At 50.1% G+C, this 12,160-nt stretch overlaps 1 protein-coding gene across 1 annotated transcript in view; it reads right to left on the bottom strand.

Moving 5' to 3' along the window:
- Nucleotides 1-8,830, bottom strand: part of DBNDD1 (dysbindin domain containing 1) — a 327,904-nt gene extending 319,074 nt beyond the window's left edge. Inside the window, exon 1 of the mRNA XM_069635553.1 lies at nucleotides 8,598-8,830. Coding sequence (XP_069491654.1) covers nucleotides 8,598-8,628 — 31 coding nt within the window. The 5' untranslated portion in view covers nucleotides 8,629-8,830. The remainder of the gene's footprint in view (nucleotides 1-8,597) is intronic.
- Between the last annotated feature and the right edge of the window lie 3,330 nt (nucleotides 8,831-12,160).

Below are 12,160 nucleotides of genomic sequence, written 5' to 3'. Positions count from 1 at the left end.
ATGTCTAGTTATATGAAAACCATGTGGAAAGAGTGCGGGGTAACCTACAAGTTCTCCACCTCTTACCATCCCCAGACCAATGGTCTGGTTGAGAGATTTAATAAAACTCTCAAGGGCATGCTGGGCGCTTTGGAAGAGCCCCTAAGGTGGAAATTGGATCTCCTCCTACCATGCCTGCTGTTCGCTTACAGAGAGGTACCTCAAGAGGGTGCTGGTTTCAGCCACTTTGAGTTACTCTTTGGACATCCTTTGAGGGGGCCCCTTGCCTTGAACAGAGAAGGTTTGCAGGCCACCCCTCCAGGTCCCGCCAAGCAAGTGGGGGACTATGTGTTAGGCCTCAGACGGAGGATGACACAGATGATGGGTCAGGCAACAGCAAATCTCAAGGCCAGCCAGGAATTGAATAAGTACTGGCATGACCTTAAAGCCTTGCAAGTGGATTGGACTCTGGGACAGGAAATCCTTGTGATGGAGCCTACCAAGCCTAGCGCTTTGGCAGACAAGTGGACTGGACCCTACAGGATCATCTCCAAGATGGACAAAGTCAATTATCTGGTTGACATGGGAGTCTCGGGGGTAGCCCCTCAGGTATTCCATGTTAACAGGCTCAAGCCTTTCCACAGGCGATCAGAAGTCTCATGTCTCTTGCTAGCTTCAGAGCAAGAAGAGGATGAGAGTGAGCCCCTTCCTGATTTGCTGCATAGCAACCCTCAGGATGGCTCAGTGGAGCGAGTACATCTCTCTCCAGATCTGACGACAGAGCAGCAGAAGGCCTGCAAGGCTTTGCTCCGGCAGTATGCCTCTCTGTTTTCACTGACACCAGGCCTTACACCGTGGTGTAGGCACGAAATTGACACTGGTGACAGTGTGCCCATCAAAAGCAGGTGCTACCGTATGTCAAACACCGTTAAGAACCACATCCAGGCTGAGGTCGCCAATATGTTGGATCTGGGTGTTATTGAACCCTCAACCAGTCCCTGGTCCAGTCCCGTGGTCCTTGTCCCCAAGACAAGTTCCCATGCAGGTACCAAGGATTGGAGGTTCTGTGTGGACTACCGAGGAGTCAATGCCATCACCAAAACTGACGCGCACCCATTGCCCAGGGCTGATGAGCTAGTGGACACCATAGGTGCTGCCAAATTTGTGAGCACCTTTGACCTTACCTCAGGCTATTGGCAAATAGCTCTGACGGACCATGCAAAGGATAAGACGGCGTTCTCAACACCAGAGGGACTCTACCAGTTTAGGGTCATGCCTTTTGGGTTGAAGAATGCCCCTGCCACCTTCCAGAGATTGGTCAATCATGCGCTCAGTGAGCTGGAGGACTTTTGTGTGGCCTACTTGGACGACATTGCCTTCTACAGTTCCACCTGGGGAGAGCATATGACACATCTGGATAAGGTGTTGCAGGCCTTGAATAGGGCTAACCTCACTATCAAGGCCACCAAGTCCCAGATAGCTCAGGGGAAAGTCACATATCTTGGTCATGAGGTAGGAGGGGGTCAAAACCAACCTCTCCCCAGTAAACTACAGGATGTACTGGACTGGGAGACTCCCACTACTCAAACCCAGGTGAGAGCCTTTTTGGTCCTCACTGGGTATTACTGCAACTTCATGGCATACTATGGAACCATATCTGCACCCCTGACAGCTCTGACTTCACTCAAACAGCCTAGGAAGGTTAATTGGGCTGAAGATTGTCAGAGGGCCTATGATGGCTTGAAAGAAAGTCTGTGTAGGGCACCTGTGTTGTGTGCGCCCGATTACAGCAAGCCCTTTATTGTTCAAAGTGATGCCTGCAACACTGGAATTGGAGCTGTCTTGTCCCAGTTAGATGACAAAGGGAGGGAACATCCTATCATATTCATCAGTAGACAACTCAAGGGTAGAGAACTTTGGTGGGCTACTGTTGAAAAGGAATGTTTCAGCATAGTTTGGAGCCTTAGGCGTTTTAGGCCCTACCTTACAGGGTCAAACTTCAAGGTCCAAACAGATCATAAGCCCCTGAAGTGGCTTATGCAGATGAAGGGTGAGAACCCGAAACTGCTCAGGTGGTCCATTAGCCTGCAAGGGCTAGACTTCACCATAGATCATAGACCAGGCAAGAGTCACGATAATGCAGATGGCCTTTCCAGAAGGTGTCTATCTCGTGGGAGATTAGGCACCCTAACCTCAGTCTGGGTGGGGGGGGGGGCGACTGTGATGCTGGAAATGCATCAGAGAGACAGGGCCTCCATATCCTTGTCCTTTACTGCCTTTTATCGTGTGTTCTATTGTTTTTTCCTTGCAGCAGTTCATGTGGGACTCCTGGCGGTGCAGCTCTCTCTTTTGGTTTGGTGTACAGACCCATGGGATACCCTTATGGCACCCATCAGTGGGGCTACAACCCTGTGACCCTAGTGTATGTCTTTGGGCATCTGTATGTGGCCCACAGAGCAGGGTATGGGCTGGTGGCAGCCCAATGCTGAATTTGACAGGTGCTCTAAGTATCCTCCATTTTGGAATACCCAGACCAGGGGTCAGACGGGGACTGCCGCGGAATCGCCGCAGAAGCGCCCGGACTGTTGTCCACCACTTTCGCCGACTGCCGTCGCCGACCGGAGCCTGGTGCTCCCATTGCCTAAGAACTTTCGATTCACGGACGTGCTCATCCGCACCACCGCCCGCCTTATCTCGCCGGAGAAGGCCAGGCCGTCGATGCGTGAAGGAGCATCCGCTGGTGGCTTTCCCGCAACCCAAAGACCACTGAGATGCCAATGACTCGACGCCCTTGCTGGGCCGCAGTTCTTCAAACTCTTTGCGGTCCTGAACTATTGACACTGAGGTGCCCCGCATGCCTCTTCCTTGCAGGACGTTTACGCTTCCCCGTCGACGAGCACCGCTAGGAAAGAAGCTGCCACTTCACTGTCGTAGTTCACCCTGTTCTCCGTCGGACGTTCGACGACCAGTGACTCCTGCCTTAAAGGGAGGGCACTCAAGAAGGGCTGTCGATTCCCCGACGAGGAACGCTGCAACGCCAGGTACTTTGGGGTTGCAGAACCATTGGAAAGTCTCTTGTGAACAATATATGGACTGGGCTTGTGATATATATTTATTCTACAGGTGGTCCAGGTGGGGGGGATCTCCGCACAGAACTGTGTTTAGGTATCAGAGCCAGTATTCTGCAACTTGTTCTAACCAACTGCTTTCCTCTTCTATCTATTGTTGGTTTCCGTTACGAACTGATTTGTGTGCCATTTAACCGTACAGTTGATGCACTTTAAAGAGATCTAATAGTAATTGTGGTACCACATAGAACTGTATATTTGCCATTATAGATAACCGAGTACAAAGTGAGTTATCGTGATATTGTACATAACCTTGAATATTAATTATATAAAGACTGTGTTTTAACTAATAGGGTGCAGACATTCCTTTGTGGGTGCTTGGGGACTACACTGTACTTAAGAACCAGCCTGCATCACCTCCTGAGAAGCTAGGCCTTGATTGCTTGGCCATTGCTACCACAATAGAGAATCTTGGCTGGGGTTCTCTGTGCCTCTCCTCTACCATATAGAGAGCAGAAGTACAGACACCCCCCTCCGGTCTTTACACTGATTGGCACGAGTGATTAATTGCCTGGGTTAGGAAAGGAGCAATGTCCGGCAGGATCTTCTTCAAAGTAGTTAAGGGGATGGGATGTAACTCAAAAGCAAACTTTAGCCCTAGAGTGGCTTTACTGATGTCTTCGACCATAAACAGTGGTAACAGGGCCCACTGTTCAATGGGGCGGGGGATGCCGTGTCGGCAACAGATGCCACACTTGTACCCAAAGCTGAGAGGGAGATGGCATCCCAAATGGTAGTGATTTTATCTATAAAATACTTGGAAAGAGACTCACATAACTATTGGGATGATGTGACATCTGTATTCACAGCTGCTAGGGAGGACAGCGACCGCACTAGCTCAAACTATTTCTTGGGCTGGCTGAGGGCCGCCTGCACTTTCCCAGAATAATACTTACTTTTTGCAGCCACCACAGCTTTATGGAGAGTAAGCGTCGCCAGCCGTAACCACATACGGTCTGGCTCGCTATAGCCATTTCTCAATTTCCGTTCTGCCTGTCGCTTTTCCAGATGTAGATGTTTCAGGGTAACATCAAACCAAGGTTCAGAAGGCTGAGCCTGCTGCCGAACCCATTTAACGGGAGCAAGGAGGTCAGCCTCGCTAGTAAAAATTCCTGAAAGCGTTACCAGATTTAATTCTGAGGCACCAAGAAATCCCTTTACTATCTCCTGCCCAACTACTGCAGTGATAACAGATCTCCAGCAGCACTTCAGCACTGTTGGCCTGTCACCCATGGGCAGCATGACTTCAGTTTTAAGGCTAAAAGGAAGCATAAAGTGATCAGTCCAGTCGAGGCAAAAAGTGGGACAAAGCGTCACCAAAGATGGAGAAGCAAAAATCAGGTTGAGAGTGTTGCCACAGCAGCACTGTAGGTGCTCTTAGGTGCTCATGATGCTCGACTGGGTCGAGCTGGCTTCACGGTGCTTTGCAGGCTTTTGCGAAAATGTTCAAGATGGGAATCAGCTGCGGGTATCAGGCGGCAAGACGGTTTGGCAAGTGAAGCTGCAGGCTGTCCTACAGAGCAGTTCGGGGTCAGGAATCATCTCAGTGCTGTTCAGTGGTTCTGAAGCACTGGTTGAGACGTCTCGTGTTGCTTTCAGCGATGACGGCTTGACAATGGTCAGCGTTGCTGTCGGTTGCAGATCGAGGAACTCGACTGACTTGAAAATATCATTTAAGGCCGATGTCGGTAGATGCTTGTGGATGCACTTCTCCCAGCTTCTTCAATGTCCTTTAAGACAGACAGCCCAAAGCTGAGGAGTGTGTTACAGGCAGCTGCCTTGTACTTGGTTGTAGGTTCAGAGACCTTCTGGCACTTAATATCCAGGAAGTTTGCTGCAGAGCCTAACAGGGCACGATGTGTGTTGGCTGGGTATTGGTTCTGGAGTGGCTGGAGGGTTCTCTGAGTTCTGTATCTCCCTCTGTCCCCTGGGAGATGTTATTGGAGGGGATCTAGCTTCCCTTTTTGGATGTCCTGTCCTTTGTTCACTGGTGGAAGCTGTAAGACAGACTGTACCTTCAGCCAGGGTCCAAGGATGAGTTCTTCTTTCTTACTTCTTGTGAAGTCTTCAGATGATCTGCCAAAAGAGGGGTTCAGCCCTCTTTGAAAGCCAAGTGGGCCACAGTGATTGGTGTAGGCTAAGCCCACCTTAATTAACCAATCCTGGGGCCCCTACCAGCAATCTCCAGTATGCATGAGGTCATAACCAGAGTACGTTGCAACTGGAAAGGTAAAGGGGAGAAAATGTGTGATACTAAGTCCCACCCATCTTCATGTTGTTAGGTGATCAAGCAATCTCTCTGGTTAATGGATCTCTCTGTAGTTCCTGATTAAAGTGGCATGTCTCCCCTGAAGCTGCAGTGAGACCAGACTCTCTGGCTCCTGCAAATCACATTATCATACCTTATGAATGTGGTCCCGCCACCGGGGTGGCCTACTGTAAACACACAGTGCCAGACATGACAGCTCACTGTCATTGATACTGAGGTAGGGAGCTGGCTTCAGGTTGACACAGTTGCATATGAAAGGTTGTTGGGTTCCCTGTCTCCTTTGTTAACCTCTGCAGCCAGGCCCTAAGTGGGCATGTTAGTCGTACCCTCTAATTGGTATGTTAGTCACTGCCACCAGCTGCAGGGCCTAACAAAAGACCCAGGCGGATCCATGGAGCCGTTGTTAGTTAACCAGGCTCGCCATGGCAGGGGAAAGCTTGGTCCTTCACTTTCCTGAAATGGCATAGTGGACCCCTGGCTTTCACGTTCCACCTAAATATGACAGGGCAGAGTGTACCTGTAGGCTGTGTCCACCCAGAGTACACGGGCCTATGCATTTGTCATGATGCGAGCATAGGAAAGTATGTGTGGATTAGCCCAACACATTTTCCTAAGGTTGGTCTACCATCATTCCAATTAATTAAAATGTTCAAAAAGCCCAGGCGAACACACACCCCATGCGGATAGTCGAATTCCTCAAAGCTCCTGTCTGTCTCCCTCCTCCCGCTAGTCTGCCCCTTCCATGCCCAGCACCACCCCCCCCCTGCTTGCCACTCTTGCTGACGGAAACCTAGGCAGACGGTGAACTGCTGTGCTGTGTCCCAACACAGCAGCCTTCTCCCTGGTCCTCCGGGGCCTGTGCCTTCCCTTGCTGCTCAACCCTCAACCCGCATAGAGCTCTTCCTTCTCCCTCAGTGTTGCGGCACCGGTTCTTGCCTCCATGCCTTCCTTAGTGCACGGTTGCACGTCTGTGTGGCAACGCACCACTGGGCACCATTTTCATTGTTTTCCTTACATCTGAGTTACTTCGCAGACCCCCAAGCACAGTTACTAATAACCTTAGTACACTTGATGGGAGGTATTTGCGCTCATTAGTCACCCTAAGTACTCCTTTACGGTCCTCACTTCGCTCGGGACATTATGCCAAGCTTCCAGGCAGAATTCAGCCCCCCATAGGCTCTAAGGCTTAAATAATATAAATATGCTTCACAGCATAATCATTACCTTTCCATTCCCAATTTCGCCTAATTCACAGCATATTCATATTTCCTATGACCCCCCTCGAATGGAGATTGGTAGTTCTCCCTATGTCTTTATAGACCAATCCGCCACACGTCAGGTAACCCAAAAGTGTAAATGACTTTTCCCTATCCCTACTGACCTTTTGCATGCATTGGCCTAGTGGGGATGTTCCCAACCTCCAGTTGAAACACCTTCCCAGTCCAACTGCTCATCTGCACTGCTTTCCTATCACCATTTCAAGTGTGGTCAAATTCACACCACCTTCGTGTTCCTAGAGCCCTCTCATTCCCTGCAGTACAGCTTCAGGGCCAGAAAAACCCTCAATGCCCTGGAGCAGCACAGATTCCCTGTGTCTTCACTGCCACTGTTCCTTCCTCTTCGCTCTCGCAATAGCTGCATATTCATTGTCGCAATCCATGCATCTGTACTGTCAAACCCTAGCTCATCACTGTCTCTATGTTGCATCATCACTGCCATAGCCCTTACATTCTCACTTCAAAAATGCTTGCATGATCACGGTCAAACCCCTGCATCATCTCTGCCACAATCCTACCATCTTCACTGCCACAATCCTTGCATCTTTACTGTTGCAGACCATAGCTCATCACTTTCTCAATGCTGCATCTTCATTGTCACAATACCTGAATCCTCACAACCAAGACCCTTGCAAAACCACTGTCAAAACTCTTGCATCATGTCTGGCACAATGGCAGCATCTACACTGCCACCTCTCCTGCATCCTGGCTACCAACATCCTTGCATCATCAATGGCACAATCCCTATACCTTAACTGCCACAATCCTTGAATTTTCACTATCAAAATACTGGCAAGTTCTGTGCATCTTTGCTGTCATTTTTTCTTTCATTTTATTTATTCGTCTTTTTTATTATTTGTTTTATTATCCTCTCCATGTCTACGTCGTTCTTTGATTTTCTATGTATACTTCTACTTCTCCCTTTATCTTTCTTGCTATCCTTCGTGTTCCCAATGCCTTTAGTGCCTTCCTTCTTCCTCTCCCGAACTCATTGAGCTGTGGTCTCCCTCACAACTATCCATATGAGCCATTCCCAAGGTTGATACCTTAGTTTTTGTTTGCTGCCAAGCATCCCTTCCCTCACTTTTAACATTCACCCTTATAGAGTGAGAGGGGCGTCGGTACCAGCTATAGCACTGCCCATGAAATCAAAATCCACATTCCTAAACCCAGCACCGCGCTGCAGCCTTCCACCACACCCTCCTCAGCAGAGCACCACCGTCCCAGTCTTTTTTTTACAGGTGGGGTGTCAGCAACATGACACCCACACCACAAAATACCCCAATACTCGCGCAACGTAAAAAAAGAAATCCAGACTCACACCCTGGAAACCCACCCAGCCTAGCACCCGTCCCGATGACCACCCTTTACAGTGCGTGCCACGGTTCCGCTCCAACCACCTTTCGGGTTACACGTTAATCACTAAGTAGAAATGTTAACCATCCCCTGCCATTTAATGGGACACTAGTAACATATGCTATGATATAAAAGGTGTTGCCCCACTTTAACCATCTAATTGCCGGTGTACGACGCTTAGCCTCCTAAGCTAGATTCACGCTCAATAAATGCCCAAAATAAAATAAATAATAATAACCCAACATGAAGCTGGTATGGGGCCAGGGTTAGACGCAGACTTCCTGGCCAGTGCTTTATAAAAGCGTGGCACACCTCTCTCCAGTGCCAACCATCAGCCTTAATCACAGTGCGCACCCCAGGGCTGCATCAAGTACTTCTGCCCAGGGACCCATCTCAGCTGCATAAACTTTCTGCTGATGCTGTGGCAGACACCACCCTCCCTGGCAGACGCAGACCCGGCTCGCAGCCTACTACACACAGCAACACAATCCTCTTAGCACGTCCTTGGCAGCTCACCCGGCTGACCCCACCGCCCTCCTCCCCCGCCCCCTCCAGGATGCAAAAGTGGGTCAAAAAGAGGTCCCTCACCTGGGGCCCCGGTGCCACCTTCAGCCTCCATTCAGCCAGTCTGGGTAGGTGGCTCCCTCCCAGGCAAGCTCAGCAGCAGAAAGAGGCAAGAGGAGGTAGGCGGGGAGCTGCAGCGGGCGGCGGCAGACACAGGCCCCCACCCCGAGCGTTCTCCAGCCCTCAGCCTGCCTGCAGTGAGCACTGGCTGCACAGCACAGACACGCATTGCCATGCAAGCAAGGAGAGGCGGGCGGGGCTGGGGGGCGGGCAGGCACAGGCTGCGGCTCCCCTCTGCAAGGCAAGCATTGCATTGCATTTCCAATGAGCCGACGGGAGAGGGGCGTGGCCTTGGGGAGCGGAGGGCGGGAGCAGACAGAGGCAGAGAGGGAAGCGACCTAGGTGCGCGTGCCTCCCGGCTGCGGCGCAGTATCATCCTGGCGCGAGGCCCAGGGACCAGAACAGGTGCGCGAGAGAGCGGCGTCCAGCGCCAATGGGGAAGCGGGAAGCGTTGGCGCGCTTGCGTGCGTGCGTGCGTGTCCTCGGCGTGCGGGGAACGGTGGCCCCCTAGAAGAAGCTCAGGTGCCACCAGGTGAGGTAAAATGTGAGGGCGTACACGACGAGCAGAGACCGTGCATATTAGGCACAGGTAGGCCTAGATGGGTTCTGGCGCAGAAGCCACCCAGGCCCGTGTCACAGGTACCAGGAGATGAATGGATAACTGTGCTATAAAAGTGCACCAAGAGGAGGGGTTTCTCTGTGGGCAATATAAATACTGGTCTAAAGCCCAGGTACCCAGAGAGATGCCACGGAGGAGGATGAAACTCGCCCACGGGGCGGAAGGGAGGGGTTGAGCAGTGCCTGTAAAAAGAGGGAATCCACCTCTAAGTGCTAAATCAATACCTGATATTTGTATTTAAGCAATAATGAAAAGTTCAGCATCTGGTGTATACCGAGTTGAAGCTGCCAACAGAACACCACTCCTCTCACTATCCTACTCCCTCTTCACCTTACTAACCCACCCCACCCCACCTTATCATTTACAGATCCGCCAGAGCGCCTGGGGACCAATTCCGTTGGTGACAGTGCGCGGTACAAATACCTTTAACATTTAACATTCTAAGGAACCAGCATGAAGAGTGCGGTATTATTGCTATTTGCACCCCAGGGGATTGCCCTGCAGTGCCATGGCCCATAAAATAAATTAAGACATGAGTTCAGAATTAAACAAATATATATGTCTGCCATGTAAAAGGAAACAAAAAGGTGATGGCTGGAAGATGTTGAATGAAACATAAACTGGCATAGCTCTGGGCAACCCCCCACCCAGACTATTGTTATTCAATCTACCAAGCCATTACAGAAGGGGAAAGACCTTATGGAAATTTGGCTTGGTCCAGCTCCAAAGGGGCAGCTCAGCCCGAACTATTATGTCACATCCCTTTTGCACAGGACCACAAGCAATACCAGACAAGTTTCAGGCCCACTAGCCATCATCAGTGAGGTGTGGCTTGGGTCTCTAGGAGCGGCAAGCTTGGGAACCACGTCTGTGCATACTAGTCCTACTCAGTGTGACAGAAAAGGGATGGCTGGAAGGTTTTTAAGTCACCTGCAATTCCATTACAGAAAGGCAAAGACCATATGGAAATAGGGCTTGGCCCCACCCCTAATGGGGCAGTCCAGCCCAAATCTATTGGTCACATCAGTTCTGCACAAGACGTAAGCAACCCTAGATATGTTTCAGCCTCATTGAGCATCATCAGTGAAGGGTAGGCCAAAAGGTGTTGACCTCCATACCAAGTAGGATCGGGGCCCATATCTGGGCTTAAATGTCCCAAAACATTCTAGGGTTGCTTGTGTTTCCATGCAGAGGGGACCTGGTCTGGCAGTTTGAACTGGACTGCTCTTGTTGGTGGGGGTACCTGAGAGATTTGTATATGGCTGGTTCGCTTCTGCGCGATGGCCTAAAATACAGTGCTCTGGAAGGTTGCTGAGAGCACTGTCAATATTTGCTTGATTCAAAATCGTCCATCCATCACATTTTGTGGTTATAACCTGTCTTCATATGTCAAAGAGGGTATGCCCAGACATGGCTCCCTTGCTCGTTGTTCCATAGGAAACTAAGCTGCACCTCACTGATGAGGCCCAACAAGCACGAAACGCGTCTGCAGTTACTTGTTTTTCCATGCAGAGGGGACCTGTCGTGGAAGTTTGCACTCAGTTGCCTGTGGCAGTACCTGATTGATTAGCATATAGGTGGTTCCTTCTGCAATGATGCAGACAGTAAAAAAACAGTGGTTTGAAGGCTGCCCAGAGCACTACCAATGGTTAAGATTAATGAAACCTTCAACTCATCACATTTTGGGGTCGCCATTGAAAAAGAAGCCAGGGCTCCAAGCAGAGCCCCTCAACAATGTCCATGTCATGGGCAGGGAGATGCTTGCAGGAGGCAGGAAGCTGGTCATGGAAGACGGAGCCCGTGGAGTGTGGTGCCGAGAAGTAGTAAGGAAGTGCAAAGGGAGAGTGTGACCTGAGGGAGGAATGCACACTTATGGGGGGAGGTGGAGAAATGGAGCCTCGTGGGATGAGGTGCTGGCCTGCAGCTTCAAACACCGGCTTGTATCTGGCAATAAAGGCCGGGATCCTGGCAAGCTGATTGCCAGGCGCGGATTCTCTAGGTGCAAATATAATATTCTTCTCCTTAATATCATCATTCTCCTGGGAGGAGCAGGGGGCCTATATGCCAGTACAGGTGCTAGGGAGAGAGTGTAGCTTCAACGTGACTGCGTGCCTCTGTTTTCATGAAGGTGACACCTAAGTGTGTGCGGCAGAAGAAGGCACCCCCCCTTACCCCCACTACACTCACATCATCATATCCATCGCAAAGCTCGTTTACTTGATGGTTACTGTTTCTCCCTCACCCAGCATCTTCCAATCATAAAGCCTCCTGAAGCGGGATGCTATTGTTATGCTTTGTCCGATGAACAGCATTGCGTTCTCAACATAGCTCCTGCTAGTTACACATACAAAACAGCGGATGCCCAGGTATCAGGAGAGGTGTCCTTGTTAGAAGGGCGCATTTAATTCACAAGAGACGTGTAATCCCTGTGATAATGATTGATTGATTTGATTTATATAGCGCTTGTGCCTGAGCGCTGTACATAGAACATAATTACATACATCATCCCAACCGAGGTTGGTACTCATTTATCAACCTCAAAATGATGAAAGGCAGAGTTGGACTTGTCAGGATTTGAACCTGCCACCTGCAGATCACAGCAGTGAGCGCTCAACCCGCTGAGCTATCTTACCCGTACCCTCAAGGAGAGCCGACCTGGACACTATCGGAGTGCCAGGTTTTGCCTGAGCAGCACATTTAAGGGGCAATCTATTTTTTCCCCTGCAGTCTGCTTTACTTTTAATTTGCACAATAGAGTCTCATTACATTTTCACACTAACGGCGGCTGCGATTCAGAGCTTTTTCACAGCTGCAAAAATTAGCACAGATTAAAAATAAAAAGGGGGGATGTTGTCAGATGTACGGGCTGATATGCTCTCAGGGATGTGAGTTTTTCTAACAGGATTGA

Source organism: Ambystoma mexicanum, chromosome 1q, assembly GCF_040938575.1.
Source record: "Ambystoma mexicanum isolate Mex_15411 chromosome 1q, UKY_AmexF1_1, whole genome shotgun sequence".
NCBI classification, from domain to species: domain Eukaryota; kingdom Metazoa; phylum Chordata; class Amphibia; order Caudata; family Ambystomatidae; genus Ambystoma; species Ambystoma mexicanum.
This window is presented reverse-complemented; position numbering and strand designations above follow the sequence as displayed.